This window comes from Enoplosus armatus, chromosome 12 (genome assembly GCF_043641665.1).
Source record: "Enoplosus armatus isolate fEnoArm2 chromosome 12, fEnoArm2.hap1, whole genome shotgun sequence".
Lineage (NCBI taxonomy): Eukaryota > Metazoa > Chordata > Actinopteri > Centrarchiformes > Enoplosidae > Enoplosus > Enoplosus armatus.
In genome coordinates this window covers 12,211,619-12,238,628 of record NC_092191.1, presented here as the reverse complement: position 1 = coordinate 12,238,628, position 27,010 = coordinate 12,211,619, and the positions used below count along the sequence as shown (strand labels likewise).

Genomic DNA, 27,010 nt, shown 5'->3' with positions numbered 1-27,010 from the left:
CAGGTGCCATGACACAAACCATCATCTCAAGAAGCCAATCATATTAAAATCATGAGTCATGTTGCCGCCTACACTGGCTCAGAGGCTTTAAGAGGTGTCATGTTGGATATCGTCCTCCATCCACACACTGTGACCCAGATCCTACAACCTCTACTGAGATTTTGACTCTCAGCATGTAACTACAGAACACATTTAAAATTGTAAATATATAATAGATATTTTCCTTTTGATTAATCCAAGATATTTGCACTCAGTGAAGAGTGACGCTCTACGGCAAAATCTATTACCCGTCTTCTTTTCAAGGGCAATGAACTGGTCTAAGATTTCTAAGTGAGCCCGCTGCTGACGTGATCTATTATATGTGCCATCAATAAAGTGTTTGTTCCAGCGCCTTTAGTCTGAAACACTTTGTTCATCGCAGTACAACTCCATTGTCAGTAGTCGTTTGTTCCTCAGCTAGACAAAATGCCATTGGTGCAAGATTCTCACATCTGATTGGCTTTTATCACCACTTCAGGTGTGAAGTCACAGGTGTGCCGGGTGTAATCTCAGAGGTAGGGTCGAACACAAGGCGGCAGCTGAGCTAAGAGAGCGAAGAGGGGGGGAGAAATGAGGATCTTGTTCTCAGCCAAGTGCAGATTCATCTCTGCCCTTTTGTCCTTTTCTTTTCCTTTTGTGGAACCCTTTTCTCCTTACGTTCTTTTCCCACCCTCTTCCTGCTGCTGTACTCTGTCTTGTGTCCTTGTTTGTTTTTGCTGTGGTTGTTTTGTGTGTAAATGTATGTGTGTGAACACCACTAGGGGCTCCGATCTCTCGTCATGTCTCATCTGTCATCCTCATTAGCTCCCCACGAGGCACAGGTGAATTATTTACACACCAATGTTCCCTCTCACTCCAAACTATTGCTATAAAGTCTGCCTTGCTGTATTGTCTGGTTGTGACCTTTACTTGTACTTGTATATTCTCTCCTTCTCGCCCATTCACATTCTCACAACTGAAACATATCACAAAATTCCCATGACATTTATATCGACACTGTTTCTTACTCTTGGATTTTTCTGGTGTAATTGCGCAGACAGGTCACTGGGGAAAATGTCGTTATTTTCCACGGCTAGGTGCCAGACAAAAACCCTCAGAGATGGATTACGGAGGTGGACAAGGAAGTTGCAGTGGGGGTGGCTACTGACGAGGGATGGAGCCCGGCTGACTCAGCTGTGTCTTTACATAAATCACAACAGGGGTAGAAACCCCTCAAGACAGAGCCGGCGCATTGTCTCTTCTCTCTGGAGACTGTATTAGAAGCAGTGAGATAAGCGTCTAGAACTGGAGTGTGTGTGTGTGTGTGTGTGTGTGTGTGTGTGTGTGTGTGTGTGTGTGTGTGTGTGTGAGAGAGAGAGGACCCAAGAGAGGGTGAAGTACCAAAGCAGAGAAAATTGCGTGTAATTGATGACTGTGCCCGAGTTGGGAGACAGAGCTGACCTCCTCTGCCATGAGGCAGCACACACTGTGACAGTCGCACAAGCAAGCTTACATACATGCACACATAAACAAGATATACTGTTGGCATTGTAGATCCACATATGTCGTACCCACATATGAACTGGGAACCTACAGAGAGTTCCGATCACCCGACCCTGCTGCTCCCATCAGCTCTACGGAGCATTTTAGCATTTTTCATCTGGTTTTGGTTTAATGGCCTGCAACGTTAGTGTGGTGTTTCCAGCAGCAGCAGGTGGCTGTTTTCAGCGAAAAAAATCTTTAAGATATAAAGAAGTATATATTTTCCTCAGGAATTGGTGGGGATCAAAAAGGAGAGGGAATATTGGACATACACTTAACAAAACAGGAATGAACGCGAATGTTGCATTGTGTAAATAAGCAACTGTTTGTTCGTCTGTTTTGTGTTTAAAGCTTGTTTCTGCTGCCCCAAGTGGCAAAATAATAAACTGTAATATTACTGCTGTAGCAATAATGAAATAAGCAGTTTGGTATATTTAGTTAATGAAAAGGGGTTAGCGTGTTTATATTTCCAAACTACGGTATTGAAAAGTTTTATTGAAAGGTTTTGACATCAGTCCCGAAACTCAGGTATCATATTGGCACAGATCAATTAACATGTTCAAACAATACCCAGCCTGAGTGTCCAATTACTGTCATGTTTGCTGCAAAACTAATTAGTCTCTCTATAAGTCCTTCAAAGTTTGTTGTTTGGTAAAATTCCACTTGGATTCAATCTGACTCTCACCCGACGCTCAACCCCTCTCTGCTATGGTATTTGTGATATATTCCTGAGAGATGTTCTGTCAAGCCTTTGCAGCAGACTGTTGGTTTTGATTGCATCTCAATGGGCTTCTTTTTGGATCCAGTTCCTTTTTAATCTTCCAAAGCACATGGTAAACTAATGGTGTACCACAGCACAAAGGCTCTGGGGTAGTAAGAGCTCTGTAAACTATTATCCTGCCTCCACAGTGAATTATATTACAGATAAATACCGTATAGTGAGAGTCTCAGTTGCAGTCGGTCCCATACGAAGAAAGGGGGAAATAGAGGAAACTCTACCTAGAAATGATCCATATGTAACTTGATGTTCAGCGGAGGTTGTACAGTATGCTTAAGATTAATTTCCTCCCTCTGCGTCTTAAAACCATCCCACTATTCAACCAACAATGTTCATTGTACACTGACCACTACCTGGAAAACCCTCGGAGACTCACAAATAAAAGAAGCTGCAGTTAGAGCTTGGCAGAGAGTCCTAATGGAACAAGCCGTTAACATTACGCTCCAAATGGGTCATTAAAGAGGTACTGCACACTTAAATGTGTTTTTTGAGGTGTAAAGTAAATGAAAATGGCTCAAGACGCCATCTACTGTTTTAAATCAGCCCCGAACCTTCCAAGGCCAATGCTGACATAGACTTGACTCATCTATGTCATGACATTTATATAAAAAAAAGAAAGTTAACACCCTCTAATCAGTCAGTCTCCCTGTGTCACCTGACGCACACACCACGTAGCCACGAAGCCACGCCCCCCTACAGTTGTCATTCCCTCACTCCTCTTTTGCATTTTTTTTAGATATGCTGGGAGAGAGGGTAGCAGAATTGTCTAATTTCCCCCTGGGATCAATAAAGTATTTCTGATGATTCTGATTCAGAGAATTTTAGGGTGTTGTTACACTTTAATGTTGTCTGAGCTTGGGTTAAGTTAAAATATATCAGATGTTGAATCTCTTTGGAACAAGGCTCATGAAAAGAACATAATTTTCTCAATTTTCCGTGCACAGAATGTAGATCATTACTTTTTTGACAGGCATTTAGGCGTCTCCATACCAAGAGTGCCAGCAATGCCAGAAGACCGTGCATTAAACGACAGCCACAAACAGCTCCACGCCCACTGCCTTAGCTCATCTCACTCCCTCTTTTTTCTCTCCCTGGCATATCTTCATGTGTAATTAACAAGGCTTAGAACACCCTCACAAATACTCCTCATGCTCACAAAAAAAACCCACATTCACAACCCTGCGCTGCATGCTGTCACTAGCGTTGCACACACACTTTCCCTGCATGTAATTAACATGGATTAGGCCACAATGTTGTCTTATGCCAGAACTGCTTTATGAACCAAAACACAGTGTCTATGCATGTGGCCGTGTGTGTGTGTGTGTGTGTGTGTGTGCGTTCAAAAGACTGGCGCACACGCACATTTTCTGGCACAGGCACAAACTGCAGCATATTGCACATCAGTGCTACTTGGCCAGGCAGTGGGGAGGTGGCATCAATCAGGCTAAAAGCAGGGAAGCTGCCTTTGTGTGTGAGCGCACACACACACATGCACATAAAACACATTTAATCGTGTATATAAGAAAAGACCTCTTTGTGTAATCCTTGCGGCAGTATAGAATTACAGGAAGAGAAAGGGAAGGAGAATGAGAGACTTATCATTCCTTTCTTTTCCAAATTATCTCTTCTCCAATTAATAGCCTTTTCATTAAGAGAGAACAGAAGTAATGACATTTTGGCAGAGGAGGATGTACTATCTCTCTTTTTTTCTCTCCTTCGCACATACAGACTTGGTTATTAGCTCCTAATAGATGCAAAATATCAACATTTAAGCCGAGACAGCGCTTACTCCAGGCAACTAATTCAGTCGTGGTTTCTTGTAAATGACTGCTTGTCCTTAATCACCCCTGAAACAGACAGAGCGACTCTGAGACAACAGGGAGTAGATATGCCACATTATGCAGCTCTAGCCCAGTATAAATGACCTCCCACCACTCCTAACTATATTACAACTTCATCTCCCAACATACCTCACCAATTACCGCCACAGAAGGTCAAAAGGCGATGGAATACACGGACAACTCATAAATCTCAAGGACAGTAATGACAGCAGAGGAAAGGGCACCCACACACAAGCAAACGCACCCCATTTCAGTTACCACACCCAGAATTACACATTCAGCGTCAAAAAAATGAAAATGAAAAACAAAAAAGCACTGACAAGGGAGGGGGAGCATGGACAGGCTGGGGGGAAAAGGCTTCAAGCAATTCATTTTTGACTGTTTTGTCGTACAACCCTGAAGTATCAAGGTTGTTCATCTCTGATCTGAGTAAAGTTCTGCAGTGACGGCTCTGCAGTGTGCAAAATGTGAGAAAACAAAAATAGCACTCCATTGCATCTCTGACAGAGAATAGACAGCCAATTATGTCATGTTGCTGATTGCCCTATCCTCATCGACACAGAGCATTTCCTCTGCTTCCTCTGCCCTCATGAAAGAAAGAAGATCAGTGCTGCCGTGCTATAGTTACCACATGTGATAGAGGATCTTTTTGTTTTTTTGGAGGTGGATACACATGTCCTGCTTTCTCCTGTGGTCATTAAACCCCAGCATGCATTTTACATCACTGCTGCAGTGTGACAACTCATTATCCTTACCATGTCTCCATCTCCTCTCCTTAATCTTTTTATACACTTCTTATTTCTTTCTGGAAATTTCCTCTTTTCACTCTTTGTGTCTACCTAACCCCCTCCCCCCCTTCTCCCCACTCAGTCAGTATCTCCATCCTCATCCCATCTATTTTTGGGTGTTCATCTCGACCACCTGCAAACCCTCTAATTAGTTCACATCTGTGTCTGAGCCGCACCATCTCAAGCACGCATTCACCAATACAATGCAACTGTGCATGCATGCGCAGCCATACACAGTACTGCACATGCACACAACCTACTGCACTGTTCTTTTCTTACCCCTAATGTCCTCATTCTTCTCACCCTGTTGAAGTTCAAAAGGCACCTTCACACACACACACACACACACACACACACACACACACACACACACACACACACACACACACACACACACACACACACACACACACACACACACACACACACACACACACACACACACACACACACACACACACACACACACACACGGGCACTAGAAAGAAGAAAGCAGTGATCTAAGGATCTAAAAATGTAACTGGCTAACTAGTCTAATCCAATCTTTTTCCAGATGCACTCTAATTAGGACAATTACCCTGCACTGCAGAGTGTAAAAATAAGACAGTTATTTGGTGTCAGCTCAAATTTTTATTGTTGCTCATGTTGGCCTCACTGCTACTGCTGCTGATGATCCAGATGATGATAGTGATGATGATGATGATGATGACAGCTTTTAAACATTTTTATGAACCTTACTTATTGAAAGTGCCCTCACAGTAACTGCTGTACCTGTGTGTTTGCGTCTCTCCAGGGCTGCGCAGTAGTTACTCCTGCAGTGTCTGCAGTGTGGTCCTCAACTCCATAGAGCAGTACCATGCACACCTCCAGGGCTCCAAGCACCAGAACAAGTGAGTACAGCAACTTAGCATTTTGGATGGACGGATGGATGGATGGGGGCTGGATGGACGGATGGATGGATGGTCAATCAAATCCCAAAAAAGAGAGTCAGAGTGTAACCCTCCAAAACCAGACAATCACACCCACTATCATGCAGCGATTGGCCAAGTGTGTGGAGGTGTGAGAGTAGGCAGGGTTTGAACTTATCTCTCAAGGTCTCTTCTTTCATTTTCCACACCACAACATTAGGCACTTCTCATGTGAACAAATGAGTGCCATGCCATAAATCCCTTTGAGGAAAGACAATCCAAGAGTGTGCACCCTTATCCCCATTTGTACAATAAATTGCACCAGGCTATAGAGGCTATAGAGACACACAAAGACAAAAGCACTCTCAGTGAGAGAGATAAGGGAGAGTTATGACCCCTGAGTTAAAATTCGTATTTGAACGTGACTGTCCATTTCTGTGCCGTTCTCCCTCCCTGCCTGAGGGTGGTGCTGTCTTGCTCTGCTTTCTCAGTAGGGGTGTTGCAGGTGGTGACTGGTCGGGAGACTGATGGCGCCTACTTTAAAATGGCACCCTGCCGATGCAGACTTCGCTCCGCCTTTTTCCCTTACTCCCAACCAGACCATGCTGCCAAGGGATAGAATTCCTAAATGTCACTAGTCCGTAGTATAATTGGGGATAATCTGAAATAGCAGCCCAGGTAGCTATTGGGGTAGAGGCCTTTTTCTTTATATTCCGTTTTCTCCTATTTATGTTCGGGCCCTGTGTCTTCTTTTGTTTCCGTTTGTTGACAATAGGTAAGTTAGTTGGTATGGATTGTTTTGGCTGTGCTCCCCTCGATGCTCACAATACCATGCTGTATAAATAAACCATTTGTTTGGACTGCAACCACTGTGGCACTGGTCAATTTTGGGAGCAGGGAAAGAGGGGAGTCATTTTATACTGTGCTCAGGTTTTCCCAAGGCCGGGCGTAACAGGGAGGCGGTGTGATGCAGTCAGGAGGACGCTATGATGACACGTATAAAACACTTCTGAACTGAAGCACAATCCTCTTCCTGTCCTGCCCTATAGAGGTGATGAATATGTCTGCTGGTGTGCGTTCACAAGAAAATACAGCAAATTTGCCCCACAATCAACTGCACAAACAGGTTGACTTAGAAATATTGAATTGTATTGAAGTATTGTATTAAAAATGTTTTTGGACACAGAGTTCCTTTAGAATCTGATGAGTGAAATGGCCCGGCCGACATTCACTGGATGAAACTCACTTATGATGCACATTTACGACATATGGAACAGACTGAAGCGGCATAATGGAAACAAGGTTATTTATAATAAAGAATCGCACAATGAGGTTTGGTCGTTTTCATTTCTGATTTTAGAAAATGTAATCACAGCCAATGTGAGGGAAATTATATCCACCAGCAGGAAGAGAGAGTCATATGGAACAGTTACATTTCATGCATTTACCATGCGATAGCTGTGAGCATGGCTATAGGCGATATTGTGGTGTGTGTGTGTGTGTGTGTGCATGCATGCATGTATGTGTCTCTTTATATTTAAAGCAATGTAATGGAAATTAAGTGTGTGAGTATTTGTTAGATAAAAGGGTGCTTGAGGATAACATGTTGTTATTGCGGCTGTTTCTTCTTTCCTTTGTGTCTTTTTTGAGAGTTGAGGCACTTAAGCTGAAATGTCTGTATTTATCCGCCCTAGAGCACAACTTGTCTGGGCTGCACACACCAAACTTCTGCAAACAAGTTAACTGTTAGACAGAGAGTGGTGGGTGTAGTGAGAAAAACAACGGCGATAACAAGGATGAGAAAGGCAGAGAGGGAAGGAGGATGAGACTAAAACAGAAAGTAAATAATAGGATAGATTTTCTTTTAACAAAGAATAAACACCAAAAGCTTATATTCACTGATCGCTATGAAGAGCAAAATATTTCTATTATTTATTATGGGAATTATCATGTATTCTCTCTTACAGTGTGTGCTGTATATGGGCACTTGTTAGAATAATATTTTTCTCCTGTCTGTACAGTACTCTTAATTCATGCACTGCAAAAGCTTCCATCATAATAAGACACTGAGTCATATAGTCCAGGGGTCTTTTTTTTTTTTTCAGGCCAAGGACCCCCAAACTGATGGAGAGATGGAGCAGGGACCCCCTACTATATATATTGTATAAAATTGTGTTTTATATTAAACTGGGCCTAATGCCATGTATAAACATAGCTACCCCGTTATTGTGCATTCAATACTAAGCTATTCAAATAATACACAGGTTCATATATTCATGTTTTTATTTTAAACATGTGTAAGGTACAGGGTGGCCGTGCCACTGCCATTTATAAACATACATCTTGCATACAACACTGAGCTATTAAAATAATTCACAGATTCATGTTTTTATTTTAAACATACATGTAGAAGGGACAGTGAATCCTCAAGCCATCTGTGGATGGCACACATACTCCCACATTAGTGAGATGTCTGACCCTGATGAGTAGCACACAACTTATCTAACCTTGGATGGATGGAGGTTGTCAGGCAGAGGGTCATATCAGCCTCAGGCTGCAGTCTTGACCTGTATTTGTTTTTCAGGTAGGTGAGTGAGGAAAATCCACTTTCTCAAAGATATGTTGTTGCAAAGGGCAAAAGGCTCATCACTGCTTTTGCTGCCAATTGTGGAAAGTCTTTCTGGCAAGAGATCCAGAACTGGGTGAGTGGTTTAGTTTCATATATGTTTCTGAACGTACTGTCAGTGGATAGTTCGATGAGCTGATCCTCCTCTGTCACTGTCAGACATGTGCCGTCTGCTGCGTTGTCTGAATGGAAACTGTATCCATGTCTTGTCCCTGCGCCAGGAGTCAGCCTCAGAAAAGTAGTCCCTAAATTGTCCCTCGAGCGCCTCCAAGTGCGCAAGAATTGCGCGTGTTACGGGAGGCGAGAGCACAGCAGAGTCTCCCAGCTCATCCACTGATGGAAACATGGAAAATATTCCCTCTCCGACGCGCTCCTGCCATCTTCTGATTTTTTTGAGAAAGCCTTCCATTCTGTCATACAGCTGAATGGCATGTGTATTGCGACCTTGCATAGAACTGTTAAGTTTGTTCAGCTCAGCGAAAATGTCAGCAAGATATGCAAGTTTGGTGACCCAGACATTGTCACTGAAAAGTGCAGCCAGCTCTGTGCGCTTTTGGAGAAGTAAAAACTCCCGAATAGACGTGCGTAATTCCAACACACGTGACAACACTGTTCCACGTGAAAGCCATCGAACCTCAGAATGGTACAGTAGCGCAGTGTGTTCTTCTCCCTCAGCAGCACAGAGATTAAAGAGAGGCGTTTGCAAAGCACTCTTCTTGACTATATTGACAACTTTCACGACCGAGTCCATGACATCTGACAATTCAGCGCTCATGTCTTTGGCAACAAGTGACTCCCTGTGTAGCATGCAGTGCGTCCAAATCACTTGCGGAGCCACATCCCTTACAAGCGCGATTAGTCCACTTTTTAAACCAGCCATGGCTCTTGCACCGTCGGTGCACAGCGCAAAACATTTTGCCCATGGAATGTAATTTTCTCTGAAAAAAACATCAATCACTTTGAAGATTTCAGAACTAGTTGTGCGTTCAGGAAGCCGCTTACAAAACAAAAATTCCTCCTGGATTTCCTTTTGATCGACAAAGCGCACAAACGCCAGAAGCTGGGCGTCCTTTGACACATCTGTTGATTCATCCAATTGTAATGCAAATGCATCCGCCAACCTCAGCTTCTCTATCAGTTGCACCCTCACATCAGATGCCATCTCGTCAATACGGCGAGCAATGGTTGTGTCCGACACTGGAATAGTTTTCAGTTTGTTAATGTCAATATCATTCCCATACATTGTTTTACACACGTCAGTTGCTGAAGGCAATATTAAATCCTCTCCAAGTGTGTATGGCTGTTTCTTCTGGGCAATCCAAAGAGCAACTTGATAGGAGCATTTCAAACAGGTTTGTCTTTTAAGTGGCTGTGGGTTGTCTCCAAGTGACGCTGCTGCTTTGATGGCTTCATAGATTCGTTTGACAGCACAGTAGAGCAAATGACACACATTGGTAATTCAATGCCATCTGCCTCCTTGAAGGTAAATCCAAACTTTTTAATTATCTGTATATTTTCGGGTCTTCTCTCGTTTGCGCTTACCCTTATCAGCCGCTACATCAGCAGCAGGTGCCGCCTCGCCACTTGCATTTTCTCCGGTTGTTTCTGAGGTGGAGGGTATCTCTCTTGTGCTTGTGGAGTTTTTTGGTCGAGTTACAAAACGATCCATTTTCGCTCATAACAATGTCCATACACTTGGCATAATAATATACTGGCCTCAGTACTGGCTGTTGTGGATAGGAGCTGCAGTGTTTTAGACCAGGAATATCTTGCAAAAATGATTGCAAAAGGATTCGTGGGTGAACTAAATGTCGTCGTTTTTTTTATTTGTTATTTTTTCTATTTTTTTTTTTTTTTTTACAAAGGTATCTTCTTTTCAATAATATTGCAGCGTGCATCCTTGTGTCTGGGATCTTAGTCAGCTGGGGACGGAATAGGCTCTCGGCTAATCACGGGGAACCTGACAGAGCCAGCGTGTAACATGCCGCCTCGCGATTGGCGCAGCAGTGATAGGGGCGGGTCCTCCTCTTTGTGTACAGGAGGCTTGGAGGGACAGGTCTAGGCTAGTCTCGTGCTGTGAGTGAACCGGTGCCCAGCTTGAGAGAGCTCCTGTGTGTCGCTGAATGTATGCATTGCTGACTGAAAGATAACGTCTTCTGCCTCCATTTATCCATTCGCTACAATATGTTGGATTCATGTTAATGTGTATTTAAAGACATTTAATTAATTAATTTGTGGGAAAAAAAAATAAAATTAAAAAAATATAAAAAATTGTCTAATCAACCAAAACGTTTGCAACCCCCCTGCAGTACCTGTCGTTGTACCCCCTGTTGAAGACCTCTGATATAGTCAGTTTCAAGAAAACAAGAAGAAAATTCAGCCAATCGGGTGATAGATTGACCTGAACCCAGTGCCAACCTTCCAGAAATTAGGGTCAATATCATGAAATAAAGCAGATCACTGCACAAATATAAAGACAAGAAAGACACATGCTTGATACAAGTTGATTTCTTTTGGAAAGTTGTCAGATAATCTCCTCCCTTATCGGTAGATTTTAATCTACAACATTTGTGGGACTCAATAATACGCTAATTAACTTCTTTAAATAGATTTATGACACACAGTGCTCTTTCTAAAATGGCATGTTTAAAGAAACAAGTCTTTTATGTAAGAGTTAACATCAAAGAAAAGGAAAAAAACGTTGTGTAAATGACTGTGGAATGAAGAAAAAATGAAGTGAGGTTCAGAGGTAAAATAGTGGTTGGGCACTGAAAACTTTAAAGGGAAAGTTAAACCCAAAACCGAACAGTCAAACTTATTTATCAAACTCTTTTCTTACCCACACTGAAGCCCTCAGTGTCCATTCAGAGAGCTTCAGTGTGATTTGCTGAAGTGCGGAGATAGCAGCTCAGATCAGCACAATAAAACTTAACTGGAATTTGATTTATGGAGGTCAAAGTAAATTACATTCAAAAATTTCAAACAGAATGGAAAGGTTACTTGATGATGTAAATTTTTTGGGCAGGTTTTTTGGTAGAAAGTTCTCAGCAAAAATTCACAACAAGGTTTGGGAATTACCATAAGTAACTGCATCATTATATTTGGAAAGAGATGTTGTTAGTAGAAGGAAAATGTGTTTTATTGTGTTTTTGGATGAGACTAAAAGGTCACAGAATTGATGCTTGCAGAAGCCAATGTCCATTAACTACTGCATGCCACAAGATACTGAATGCCTAATACAGCTCTTCCCTAGTCAGCCTGGAAAAAGCGTCAGCTAAACTCGTGAAAAATGTGATTGTTGAGATGTATTTCTGCACAGTGGCTGTAAATCACGGAAAAATGGTGGCTCATAACTCTCTCCTTCTGTCAGTTTTACTGTCTTAAAGCGGAAAAGAGGGCAGACACGCAGAAAGAGTCATGTTTATGAGAGAGACAGAGAGAGTAAGCAAGACTGATAGACAAGAGAGACAGTCTGCACCACAGACATAGAGAGACAGATGGGGAGAGAGATGCACAGAGACAGAAAGACAAATCGCATTTGAGACGGAGGCAAAACAAATAAAAAAAGGGCATAGAGATGGCAAAAGACTGTGATAAAATTGATAAGGAGAGACAGATGGACAGGGAGAAATGCAGTAATACAGACAGAAACAGGATGTACTTGAGACAGAAAGGTGCAAAGAGCAGGAGAGAGAAAAACAAATTGCAGCAAAAATCTGCTCAAATTGAGCTGAAAGGTGGAGACAGAGATAAGGAGCAGATTTTGGAGTGTGCATTGAGGTGAATGCAGTGTTGCAGACAGCTGCAGGACTTTACTGCTTTGGATGGAGAGGATGCATTGACAAGAGTATCGACGGATAGAGGGCAGAGGGAGAAAGACTGAGAGAGAGGTACCAGGGAGATTTACAGGGGTGGTACTGATAGGTCACTGGATAGAAGGGGAGAAAGTACCTCATCCACCTTATCAGATAGGCTTACAGGAAGTGGGCTGAAGTGTGTGTGTGTGTGTGTGTGGGGGGGGGGGGTTAAGTGTGCAAAGCTGAGCTTCAGTCTTATTTCAGAGCAGTGGGATTTACTCAGGATTGTTCACAGGGATGTCAACAGAAGAAAATGATATAATATGGACATTTGTAGCACAATGAGTGTTTGGTGAAGTTTAGGTGAGATAAGGGACCTCATGATGCCTCTGTTCATAAAATATGGATCATCAAATTTTTTACTGAAAAGAGGAGAGAAGGATACTTTATGGCTCAGTGTCCACCCTGTGCTCTAAACACTGAGGTCTCACAGACTTCTCTCTTTACGCAAGAGCTCAAGGTTCATTGTCAACAGATTTTCACCCAGTTGTGTGAACTCATTTACACAGATTTTATGTCCCTACACATCCAAAAGTTCTTGTGTGTAATTTTTAACGCATGATAAATTCCCTGACATAAACCCAAAATAATGACATTTTTATACAGTATACTGGAAATGGGACAGCACTACAGTGACATTTGGGGCTGAAGCATTTCTTGGCTGATGATGTGAGACTAATATTTCACATGTAGTTGTTTGTGTTTATATGTAGTTTAACAGCAGAATAGTAACTTTGTTTGACCAAATTATATTTGGAAATTGCCAGTCCAGCTACAATGCTATAGATTGTGTGTAATTCCCTAAAGCAGCGTCTGCTGGATTGCAGACTTACAGTGTGCATAAAGTGTGAAAAAGTCCATGAGAGAGCCCTCAAAGCACAAGCGATTTTACAGCGCAACAGCCATGAGCCCCTGCAGACTTATTGCAAACGCGTGCTGAATTCTGTCAGAGTGAACACTGCTCCTGGAAATAAGTCTTGCCATCTCTGTTGCACTGCTTTATCGATCCTCTGGGAAACATAGAACAAGACCGAAGGTTCCACCTCATCGACCTCACTTCCTCTGCCTTCACCCAGCCACTCAGGTGAAACACAATACGGTCACTTGAATGTGTGTTAGAAATCACTTTAGGCCAAGTCTCTCCCACTCACATACACATACTCTACCCATTCCTACATCAATGTGCATTACATTTTAGCCTTGGCAACACAGAGCAGTGTTGGGGCATGATATGATAGCAAATAATGCCCCTGTCACATTGGATTTTGCAGCACATTGTGCAAAGTGTCACTTTTCTGCTGACATGGGATTGTAAACACACTCATGCACACACACACTAACACAAATATAAGACCAGACAAGCTCTAAGGCATAGCAAGTTTAGAAATACGAGGACAAGAATGAGGGCTGTGTGTTTATGCGTGTGTGCGTGCGCATTAGTGTTGGTTTATTTTTGCGGCACATAGCATGAGTATAAGTGTATAAGGAAGTCTACCTCCTTTAAGAACAAGCTGTCTGATTATGAAGTTTTATATTTGTGTATAACCATGTGTATGTGTGTACGTTCATGTGTGTAAATGTAGAAATGTGTGCAGGTACTTATGGAAAAGAGGCTATTGAGATTGTAACGTTCATATCTCTGGGTTGTTTACAGGGTGGACAAGGCTTTGCCAAAGTGACGTAAGATCTTCCACCCTAACTTTGAGTGTGTATATGTATTTTTGTGGGTCGTGTATGTGTGTGTTCTTTCACACTCAGGATGAGCTTTGGCTTGTGTAAGGAGCTTTCCGGAGGAGACGAAAGCACGGCTGACAGCGGCAGGGGATTAGCTCTCACCGAAGAAACATCCATAAAAACTGTGTATGTGTATCTACGTCTTTTTGTGTGTGTGTGTGTGTGTGTGTGTGTGTGTGTGTGTGTGCGTGTGTGTGATGTTTGGCATCAGGTACGTGTCATCATGAAACAACAACAGATTTCTCTATTCTTTAAACAGCTGGATGCATCCATCAGCCAGCTCTCCTTATCTGTACCGTGCATCTGCTTCATACAGAGTCAACTGCAGGTCATTTAAAATGCTGCAGACTCCAAACAGACTGGCAGCTGTAATTGGACCTGTACATGATGATATCAGCAGAGATAGAACTAGATAAACTTGGCAGAACATTTTCACAGTTTACAGTATGTTGCAATTAAGCCAAGGCACTTAGCTGGCTAGTAGACAGGGACACAAGTGGCCAAGAGATAGAACTGAACCAGATAGATGAACATTAAATCCCCATTTTGGTTCCTGACTCAAGTGCTCAAAACAAATGGCTAGTTTGGAAAAAAAGGGAAAATTAAAGAATGAACATAAGGCCGTCAGCAGACAGGAGCTGAATTGGTTTTTCCAGCCCTGAAGCTGTGTAAAAAATCTGGCAAGTGTTCTGATGATGGCAGGCTGTTCCCAGCGGTGACTGTATGCCTGCGCTCATTCAGGAGGTAATTTTTAATCAAGTTTTAAAAGTTGGCAAATCATTTCTTTGGAGAGGTACAATTCCGATGTGGCAGCGAATGCAGCAACTATGGTTGCTTTTATTCTGTGATATTTATAATAAATAATTTAATAATGTTTTTTTATTTATATGAATGTTTGGTTTGGTTTGTTTTTTTGTAGTTTTGTTTCCATGGAAGCCAGCATCAGTACAATACACCAACAACTTGATGTGTTATGTTGTGCTGTAGCTCTGATGTGCTCCAAGACTCCTATGAGTTATTGTTTACCCTCTTCTTACTGTACTTACTTGAAATTTTGTTTTAAAACGTATGCAAATAATATATTACCTATTTTGCAGTTTTCACATAAACATAAAGACAAGTGGGTCAACATCATCTTGATTATCAATGACAGTAGCAGCAACTATAGTGACTATAGAGTATATTTTTAAAAAATGCACCTCACTGGTCTATAAAACATTTATATACTGCAATTGCTTTTGTTTATCTGAAAACATTAATAACAACAACAATAATAATAATAATAATAATATAATAATAATATTAATAATAATAGTAATAATAGTAATAATAATAATAGTAATATTTCCTTATTGGCATGCTGATTTGGCTCTATTATATAGGTCCTTCTGTCTGTGGTTCAACAGTGTATTAGTAATACCCAGTAGTCTGAACCAGAAAAAGGCCTGTTAGAGAGCTCATAGTCACAGTACAGAATATCCTCAAGGCTATGACGGCTTTTATGAAGCCTGAAAAGTTTTTATCCAAGTATACATGCATTAAAATAAGAGGAACAGAATAAAACCAAGAACAGGCACTAATTAGCCCCTTGGAGTCCGCAAGAGAAAACAAAGCAACCAGTAAAGCGCAGTTTACTTGATGGGAACTGTCAGCACGGTTGCATCTCTAACCAATGACACTGCGTTGCTTTAACTACCCGTATAATATTATTCATGTTCACATCGCTCACTAGGGTTGTATGGCCTTGGCTTTCTGGGTTCTTTCTCGTTATACAATTCCGACCTCTGGCCCGCCTTTATGTGTGTTTATGTGCGTAGCGTGTGCTAGTGTATGAGCGTGTGTGTGATGTTGATGCTGATGCTAACGCAGGCCCCAAGGGTATGATGGTGAGGTCGGGGACAATCCATTTAGCCTACTCACCCTGGTAATTATTCAGCATCAGGATCACAGAGAGACACATACACACAAACTACAAAACAAACTAATGCACATTTAAGAGGGGAAGGCACAGAGAGGGAGGGTGGCAACGAGTGTGAGAGATTACAGTGCTTAGCGTAAAGCAACTCTGAATGCAAATGGTTGAGCTATCGACCTGCTAATAGGGCAGGCTTACTGCATGTACTGTATGTGTGTGTCATGGTCTGAGTATGTGTGTGTGCGTATCCTGTCCCTGCTTGAGGCAAGGTGAAAGGTTAATTCAGGACTGTCGCTGGTGAGCTCTCCTCTCACATGCCTCCTCTGTCACACTTAAACACACACACATGCAGGCTCATGCCTTAGGCTCTCCTCATCTCCCCCAAAGGCACTTGTCCTCGTCTTCTCTCACACCTCCCGCCCGAAAATCACACAAACACACAGTCTGTGTTTACATATACACACACACCCTGCCCTGAGCATCGCTGTCTGTGATGTTAATAAGGTGAGGGCGATGGTGGTGGTGGGGGGGTTCATGCCTCGTGACTCACTGCGCCGCTCCCTTAGCAACTGCCTCTGCCACACACACACACACACACACACACACACACACACCACACACACACCACACACACACCACACACACACCACACACACACCACACACACACCACACACACACCACACACACACACACACACACACACACACACACACACACACACCGAGCCAAGGTGACCTTCACATCCTCACAAACACTTCCCTTGGACACAGACACACATGCACTCTCTGCCCTCTCTCACATTCTCATCCTCATATCTCACCTCCCACATGTGTGGCCCTGGGACAGATTATTGGATTAGTCTATTACCACCCTCTTCACTCACAGAGCGTGACCTGTTTTTTTTTACCTCATCCCTGCCTCACCTTCTACCTTCCTGCATTGCACTTTCCTTGACTTGTCACCCTTCCTGCCCTCGCCTTAATATTCCACACCATGTACCTCTTCGCTCAGACACAGACTGCATCCAAATTGTTAATTGTACAATGCACATACTAAAAATAGTGTGTATGACGATATATGTGCTGTGTTAGTATACACATTTGCTATGCGAAAAGTTCTATATGTGAAAGGTATAGGTATATTGGGTATGTAGGTGGGTTGGTCGTCTGGACGAATATATCGGCTGTCGGCTGAGTCCATCGCCTGTTGTTTGTGTTGTGTTTGTGATTTGTGTCATTTTATTTTAGCAGATTTAATGGCCTGCTTCCTTGAGAATTGCGCGCGCGTGAATAGGAAGTTGGGCGATATTATGCGCGGTCTTGTTGCACCGATTTCCTATGAGTCTTTCACGAAACAGGGCAGCAACTAAATGACAATGAAGCAGTCTTTAGTGGCTGCTGTCCGATCGATGCTTCTTCTGGCATTTTGAAGGCTCCCCTCTGCTTCTACAAAGTTTTGAAACAATTACTCAATTCATTGAGTAGTTGACTGACAGAAAATTACTCAGCAACAACATTGACAATCTTTTAATCTGCTGTCATTTGCCAAGCAATGCTTAACCTTTGCTGGTTCAAGCTTGCAAAAATGGGAAGATTTGCTGCATTTCTTCTTTGACCCCTCTTCCTGCCCCACACTGTCTTCACTCTGCCCCTTGTCCTCTTGTCGTCCTTCCCCTCCTCCACGCTGCTACCTGTCCCCTCCCAGAGAACAATACAGGCAACCAGAGTCGTGCCCTTCCACTCCTCAGAGAGTCCAAAGTGCTAGATGAGTCCTGACAGAGCAGACAGGGTGTAGAGGCCACCGTTTTAACAGCCATTACCAGGATAGGTGCTGACAGCTAGGGTGCCTGTGCATCCCTCCCTCTTTCTATCTCTCCGTCTCGCCGTTGGAAGTGTGTGTGTGGGGCAACGCTCCAATTAGGACACGGTGGAGGAGTGGCACTTTAACAACGACTGTGATGAAAATGGTGGAATTTGTTGTGCTGTTTGGGGGACATTTTCGTTTTCATTTCAGGCTCAGAGCTACGTACGTGGCCACGTATGGAGACAAACATCTTATTCTCACTTTATGTGCGTCTAATTGTGTTTGTCTCTCTCTCACTCTCTCTTTGTGACTATGGTCCATAGTCTGGACTGAGGCGAAAACATTTCAGAACTGCATAATGAAACAAAGTTAAAAAGCTCCTCAGACTGACAAGAGGAACAATTATACTAAAAGCTGCAGAGATGAAAGAGGTAGTGTATTACTTTCTGTTGTGACATTCAGGCAATTGAATAACTGACACCAACTTTGAATGCTAATTTGATATTGTCATTTCAGTTATACTTGGCAAAGATCAGCTGCAGGATTAGTGAACACTTCACTGCCTGACTTTAAATTCTCCCTGTCCTAAAAAAGAAAACAAAAAAATGCTTACTCAATTGGGTGGGCGTTGCTTCGCATAAGCTTCAACCCAACTTATCTCTTTGTTTTAATTAAATGTGGCGTGTTTGTCTCTGCAGTTGCTTTGTTTCATGGCGATAAAGCTACAGAATGCAGCCACAGCGCCTGTCATCATGAAAAACAATCAGCAGCTCAAGATAAAGACCAAATCCACAGTAATTATTGCACCTTAAACATGAGGGTTTATGCTCCTATCTTTCTCCTTTGTTTTAATTTGGGGAACAGCCAGATAGAAGGCATAATAGACGGCTGTAATTATGAGAAGATTGTGAAACAGGATTATTGGTTAATGCCTCACATGCAGCTGAGCTGTCATTCCCGGCCGGTAAAAGGAAATTCTTTTCAGTGCAGCAGAGACATAAAAGCAATGCAGGGTTACAGCGTTACATCTCTGCACATTTGTCGTGATACATTACCAATGACGACTTGTTTATTTTGCTACCTTCGCTATATTAAGAATGGCATGAGACACAGATTTACAGGTAAATGAGATTACTTCCCAGGGAACAAGCATGGCAGAAACAGAATCTCTTTCCCCCCAGAGGGCTTGATGTTCCCTGTGGTTAAAGAGCCCTGTCTTGTCAGATCTGCCTGTGTCAGAGACAAAACAAGACTAACAATTCTTTCCTGTGTTTTGTTTTCAGCCTGAAGCAACACCAGCAGTAAGCCACGGAGACAGGCCACTCTGGAAAGAAGACAAGATGGAGACAGAGATTATTGGAATAAACAACTTCAGAAACAAAGACTTGTGTCAGAAACCGAAGAGAATGAGAAAGTAGTGCGGAGTAACTTTAGTGTGTGTGTGTGTGTGTGTGTGTGTGTGTGTGTGTGTGTGTGTGTGTGTGTGTGTGTGTGTGTGTGTGTGTGTGTGTGTACGTGCGTGCGTGCGTGCGTGCGTGCGTGCGTGCGTGCGTGCGTGCGTGCGCGTGTATGGGTGTCATGGGCACCAATGCACGCATCTGCAGTATGCACGTGTGGGTCATTGTCAGTGTGTTTATTTCTATCTTTGATCTGAAAATATATCTGAGATTTATTCAGCACTTAAGTGTTTGATACGATCTCTCGACACCAACAGCCGTCAGAAGACTCGCGGCTGCTTATTGCCATATAACTCCTGTGTGAACCACAATCCTAAAATTGAATTGATGTCAGTGCGTTGCCCAGAGTGGTAATAACCATTACAATGATAGTCATAGAGCAGCAGTAAGAATAACTCTGTAACTAGCCGTCCTCCAAGTGCTCTGACAGCGATCCAAGTCCGAACACAGTCTTCTTGTTTCTACATGCATTTCATATACAGATGGTGGCACATGCATGGCTCACTGTCGGACCACTTGAGACCTACTCAGGCCCAGACTTTCAAATCCAAGGAAAAGAAAATGCCCAAGGACCTCAGCCATTACAGATCGCATGAATTTCCATAACTTTAAAAAGGGTATTTTTACGTTTGAATCTTGTGCTGTCTATAAATGTAGTGGATTGATGTCACTTCTTTTCAAATGGTGGACGTGTCATTTTGAAAGGCATCTTTTCATATATTTCATATAATCAAAATGTGGATATGTGGCATGGTTACATTACAGGAGGGCAGTAGAGAAAAGCAGCACAAAGACTCCTCCTCTGAAGTGAGGGTCTGTGCAACTTTGTGAACCATCTACTGTTGAAAACATTCCCACAGCACTGAATACTGATGTCAGATGCAGTCCCAAGGTGACAAATATTCTCTTCTCTGTTGAGATGGGCGACATGTAGATAATATTTTTTTATTTTTCTGTTGCTATGGCCAGAAAAAAAAACTGACTCCTAGTCCATGTAGCAGCCAATGTACAAAACAACTGGGATGTACTTCAATGCATGTAAAATGTAAAACGTTGCATTCACTTGCCTTTTTGAAACCTATTGCTTGCGCGTTTTGGCAATAGCGCTGCTCTGTAGTGATAGCTTCGTAATGCATTACTGCACATGCTTGCACCTGAACAAAGAGGTCACCTTTTAGTACTGAACTGGCTTCTTTTCAGCATCTAATTTATTCATCAAAAGGAGGAAAACCTTTTGATACCTAGAAATTAGATCAGTCACCGCTGTGTAATACCCCTGATCTGTAGTGTCTTTTGAGTGTCTGTAAAGTGAGTTTCAACAATGGTTTGTAGCATCATAAGATGAGCAAAAAGAGAAGACACACTCCACTTTCCTGTGCTGGCACTGAGATCGTCCCTGAGCAGCATTTCTCTAGAAGCTGGGGACAGGACTGAAAAAACACAGCACTCAACCCTAAGCTATCCTCTGTTACTTCTTGTTGGTTCTGTTTTTTTCCTGTGTAAACACATTAAAAATGTTTTTATTTTGTGCTTTGTTCATTTCACGGTGAAAAGAGTGAACTACGAATGACCCGATTTAAATGTGTTTTTCTTCTGCAGACGTATGGGATGAGTAATGGTTTTATGCAATCACACTGTAATATTAACAACTATATGAAGTGGGTTTGGAGTGAAATAGTTTAATGAAGCAAAAACAAATTGGTTTGTGTAAATAAGCAGTAGCTGCAGGTGAGGTTTTTGTTTTAAGAAGTACAAGAGTTTTGTATTCATAGTGTTTATCTGCACTAAGCTACAGGGTGATAAAGGGAAATGTGTTTCTTATGGATATTATTGAAAAATACAAATATGCTGGCACTGAACGGTCTTTTAGTGGGTTTTGTTTTTGAATGGATAACCATCAGTGAAAATAAACTCATCCTGAGCCGAGGAGTCAGTGATGATGGACCAAAATCCAACGAATGAAAGACAGAGGATTTTGATAACTGCTGTTTTCACGAGGACGACCTCAATCGCCACAAAGACCGTCTCCTCTGAGAAACATCCAATATGTAACTGTTTTGCCAGTGGATTCATAAAAACAGCCAAAACGACGATGCAGGACTACAGACTGTTGGATTTTAACAGGTCTAAAATGACCAACCCGTCTGTTGTCGGTAACGCCATAAGAAAAACACAACAACAAGAAGTCATTTGGCATTTTTGAAGAGCACCATGACTGTTTTGATGACTATTTACACTGACTCCTTTCTCTCCAGCACTGGTGTATTCACAATAGAGGCGGCGTCTGTGCGTGCCGATATCACCGTCTGTTCAGAGGGTGGCTGTGCCATGAGTCACATATTTTAGCAGATGTTACATAATATATGACAGAGATGTATCTATGGGTAGGAAGTCTGTGATATGATGCTTGCGGGTGGGTGTCTGTATGTGAAGCTGTCAACTGCACTGGCAGTGGGAGAGTCGCTGTGAGCTGTGTACTGTGAGCACATTTGTAAACACACCTGATGATGAATACAATGAAAATGACAACTATATCTATTTTCTCTTGCAAAACCCAGACCTGTGTTTTTCTTTTTCTGTTTGTTTGCACCGCCATGTAGATGTAAGAAATTTGCTTTTACTGGCAGCGATCACCTGTTACCACACATGCACAACCTCCAGTTTGCAGTATCACCAACACAGCAATATTTAAATTATTAATCTTATTAAGATCTCCTTTTACTTTCAATGTCTCCATCACTCATTTCCTTTCCCAAACCTTCTTTTTCTGTATGCTTTCTTACTCAAGCACCGCATGCCAGCCAGAGGTACTGTGTAGTTTTATACACAACATGAACAAGATATAGAAACCCAGTGATATCAATGAATATTTGTAGTTTTGAATAAGGTCAACCAACTGTATAAAATGTTGACGACTTCATGCTGCGAAATCTGAATGTTGTGAAAATTAGAACCAGATTTAAGATCAAACAGCCACATCGATATTTGAGAGTTTCAGAAAATCTGATATCTGATCAGATAAATCATTTTTGGATTTATAATAATGATCTATATTATTTTTATGTAAACTCAAATTTACGAGTTTACAAGTTTTGAGTGCTTCAAATTTGGTTATTTAAAATGTATTACTTTTAAGAATTACATGGTTTCGCCGAAGCGTATAAAAGTAGAGATGACAGAAGAAATTACACTTTTATGAAATATAATATTAAGCTTCAAGGAAAACAAGCACTACTTCACTCAGAATGTACCAGTAAGATGAAGATGCCCCATGCACAGCAGTGCTTCTCTCCTGAGTGCCAGCTGGTGCAGGGCAATCCACAGTAAACCAAAAATATAGACTATGTTCCAGTGCACACCAGGATACCGGGATTAACACTATTTTATTACCAGATTACATTAAAAACGAGGAGTGAAGTATGCATTTCACATGTTGCTTCATCAGGTTTAAAACGTCATCTAGTAACTAAATTGATAACACAAGATGCATTAGGATCAGTCTGACTCAGCTCAGCAGAGGACGATTGATCAATCACATCATGCATTTGCTTTGCAGTAATTAATCAGAGCAGTTCAATCTTAAGAAAAAAAGAAAACCTAAATTATTGCAGGTTAAGAGAAGTAGAAACATCAAATTTCCTGGGGGAAACCCTTGATTATTTGTATTGTATTAAAGATTTTATTCAAGATAAGAGCGCTCTGAGCGGGACATTTTACATGTCAGTGCTTTCTGCTGGACAAACAAACGTATTTTTGGAATTTAAGTAACTATTTCCTACATACCAGTACCAATATATCTAACAAGCTAAAATCAGCTGATAATATCGACCATGCTGATGCATTATTCATACCAAATATATCTGACATTTCTTTATGGCGAATGCTGCAGGCACTCGCAACCACCTCCATAAACAGACAGTACAGGTTCACATCTCATTTACACTTAGCAGGAGATGTTCTTGCTCCCGTCAGAACACTCTATGCATCTTATACACACACACACACACACACACATATATATACATAATATAGACTTTCACCATGGTGACAACTCATCATTAATTCATACAGAAAAGTAGGAAATCGAAAAGCATAGGGGTGTGATCTGAATTGTGTGTTGTCCTGTGAACCTTGAATGCGACTTGTGTTGAATAAGAAGCAGATGAAAATGGTGGAAGAAAAAATACAAAAAGTAAAAAAACAGACCATTTGTTCTGATCAAGCAATTAACTTCAAAGCTTAGTTCTCTTAAGAAAGTTTCCATAGTAACATTGCTGTTCCTGCTAGATGAGGAAAGAGGGAGGCGGAACGTTTGGGCTACGCTAAGAGCACCATCACAAAAACACACACACCTTTAAATCTTGTTGAAATAAATGAGCATAATAACCCATCGACTTTCAACATGAGCACAGTTACACTGAGCTGCAAGATATCTTGAATGGAAACCAAACTTGTTATTTACAAAGAACAGTACAGTAAATGTGTGAAAAGACAAGTGCAAGAGAGAAAGAGAGAGAAGAGAAAGTGACAGGAGGGAGAGGAAATCAGAGCGAACGGGAGCCGCTGTGCGCTCTTAATGGCCCACTGTAGTCAACAGGAGATGAGCTAAATAAAACATTAAAGCTGGTATTATGTCATTTCCACTGCGCCATCCAACCTCTGTGTACCGTAAGTCAGTGGGTGTGAGAATACTAGGCCACCACTCCATTTATCCCACAGTGGGGCATGTTATTTTGACTCATCCATATTCATGACCCTATCACTGTAACCCCATGTTCTGCTGGGATGCGTTTCTACAAAGGTAATCTCCCTACTGTAGGTGCAGTTCACAGCTCTGCTTCTTGAACTCTCTCTCATTTGAAATGTTAGCGTGGCTCTGCCTCACCGTAGAGTTTACACTGAATTAGCTGTGGTAATTGATTGTGTAATCGTTCCACACCACACGAAGGAGTATCAGTGAGTCACAGTTATGGTACCCAGAGAACCAGTAGATTAGAAGTTACAGTTTCCTCTGTGTGACCCTGCGCAACTGCATCACTATGAGAAGCATTTGTTGAACATTTCAAAATGGAGATACATCTTCAGTTGACATTTTAAAGGACATTTGGGGCACACAAAGCAAAATCTCCTTCAAAGACGACAGCGGAGTGATGATTTCATTACTGTACAGCACTGTCTCTTTATGAGTGTGAAGCAATTGTAAACACTGAGTCATCCCTCCTGACAACTGAACAAACAAGAATGGTTTTCAGGGGAGAAACACTAGCTGTTGAAATTTCTGAACTACTCTTTGAATCAGTTGTACCTTCATTTAGTAATAACAATGCCGGCCTGATGGAAAAGGTTACACTGATGGCGTAGGTGTAGAGGGAGTGATATTATTTAGAAAAACCTCTTTACAATAATCACAAAGAACAAGGACAGACAACAAGCACCAGATATTTTTGTCTTTTTGTCCCATAACATGCACAAACATTAGAGCCATTTAACCTGCATATTTGAATACACCACAAATCAAAGACAACAGTTTTATAGTTTAGGCTTCTCTCACTTCACCTGTCAGATGTTGTGTCTGCATGCTCCTAACTGGATGTTGTCGTCAGCAGTGGTGATGTGACCCCAGACGGCCCAGTAGCCACATATTTCCACTCTGCCGCTCTGCTCCGTGCAGCAGGCTGTTCATTGTCAGAGCCTGTCAGAGCTTCCCTGTCAAAAATCATTGTCGCCATCACAATATTCAGCCCCACAGCCCCTGCTGGCATTTTAGACAGTGGATCACAGGCTGGTGGGTGACACAAGCAGCAAGACACATGTGCAGCACGCAGCACCAAATGTATCTGCACCAACACCAAAGTACCAGTGGTGGTGTGCTAATTCTTGAAGACAGAGATGGGATGTTTGATAGCAGTAATCTAACATCTCTGCAAAGATACTTGTCCAGGCTTATTTATTCTTGCAGGGCTACAGACCTGGCACACATTAACTGTCCTTTTAAAAAAGGTCAAGGCAGCTGGACCAGGTAAGAAGGACCAAACCATGCATGCACACAGAGATAAAATGTACAGTTGTGGATCACTGTTGTCACAGATTAGACCTTATTAAACTGAATATTTGGTACCATCATTGGGTTGACCGACCGACAACGTCCTCCAAGTTGTATGGAAAACTTTGTACTAATTACTTTAAATTCTGATAGTTATAAAAGTGAAGTTGGTTATTTTTATCATAAGGCAGTAACCATGACATTCAAAAAGGTAGGTGCACTGCACTTTGTTTATTATTTTTCTGAAAAACATTGTTGCCAGTCCCAATCAGTGTGAAAAAACCTGAAGAGCCTACAGCCACGCTAGCAGCTCTGAGGCCGTACTAGGCCCAGCGGCACTTTGAGCTGAATGCTAACATCAGCATGCTAACATGCTCATAATGACAATGCTAACTGATAAGCAAAGATACAATGTTTACCATGCTCACCCACTTAGTTTAGCGTACTGGCATGCTAACGTTTGCCAATTAGCATAAAGAACAGCAGATGCTAATGGCAATATGATCTGTTTTGCAGGTATTCAGTCATAAACTGAAGTATTGGACAAATAAAAATGTTGGCCTGATGGTTGAGCTAGATGAACGAGAAGAACTCATTATTATAAATTATAACTATTATAACTAGCTATTAACTCCCCTGCTCTTTCATTCGTTTGAATCTGCAGGATGTCTCCCATTTTTCTATGACTTCTATGAGTGATTGTTATTTGTGGAGGTTTAACTGTGTGCTCTCCCTCGTGCCTCTCGGCCATGGAGAGCGGTTTTCTCTCCTACTCTGCTCTCTCTGTTTCTACTTCCCACAGCAGTAGCTTGTTTTCCAGTTTCATTCCTTCATGGTGAATATCAGGTATTTTACTGTCTCTGTGCCATCTGTGCGCATATGATGTACTGTGATGCGCTATGCGCTGTGACACATTGGCAAAGTATGGACTGGTTATTGATTTCTCGATTTCTCAAGGTCCATGCCCCACTGGGTCATGGCCCATGGAGGACTTCGTCCTTATCCCGCTAGCGATAGCCTTACAGGGCGTAACCTATGAAACTGAATGTTAGTTACGTACCGTAACTCCAGATGCTATGAGTATAGGCGCAGCCCTCTAAGCTGTGGGCCCCACTGGTTTCTTTAACTAGCTGAAGAAAAAGCTGTTTTTGGGAGCTGATTGTAATTTATACACAAGGTGAGACTGAGGCGAGGCCCACGTAGTAAGCATAGATCGCAGCACTGTGCGAACAATGAATGAACCCACTATCGATAGCCTTGAGGGCTGCGCCTATACTACACGCCTATTCAACAGTCAGTGGGGAAACAACACCACAAGTGTTGGACCGACAGACTGACATTGCCATCCCATGCCACTAGCGTGACACCATTTCAACATATCATCTCAAATCTTAATAGTCGAAAACTACATGTGCAAAAATCTCATCCTATTGGCAGATTTCTCAGTTTTTAAAGGAGAACTAGATTTAAGACTCAATAGTCAACTAAATGTTTTGAATGACTCATGCAGCAGTTTTACAGTCCAGCTGTGTTCAAGGTCAAATGAAACATTAAAGTTCAGTAAAGGAGCAACACTAATGTCTGTAATACTGTGTATTTACATGCATGCCCCTGTTGCAAATTTGTTTCCTATCTGCTTTTGTGACCAAGGCCAATAGTTACATAATAATTAAATTATATCATGAGTAACCCTGACAG

The 27,010-nt window shown here is 42.0% G+C and overlaps 1 protein-coding gene across 1 annotated transcript in view; it reads left to right on the top strand.

Annotated features, from left to right (window-relative positions):
• Positions 1 to 19,117, top strand: part of LOC139294479 (zinc finger matrin-type protein 4) — a 33,397-nt gene extending 14,280 nt beyond the window's left edge. The window contains exons 5-8 of the mRNA XM_070916387.1: positions 1,730 to 1,732; positions 5,761 to 5,857; positions 14,117 to 14,218; positions 19,096 to 19,117. Coding sequence (XP_070772488.1) covers positions 1,730 to 1,732; positions 5,761 to 5,857; positions 14,117 to 14,218; positions 19,096 to 19,117 — 224 coding nt within the window. The remainder of the gene's footprint in view (positions 1 to 1,729; positions 1,733 to 5,760; positions 5,858 to 14,116; positions 14,219 to 19,095) is intronic.
• Positions 19,118 to 27,010: the final 7,893 nt, after the last annotated feature.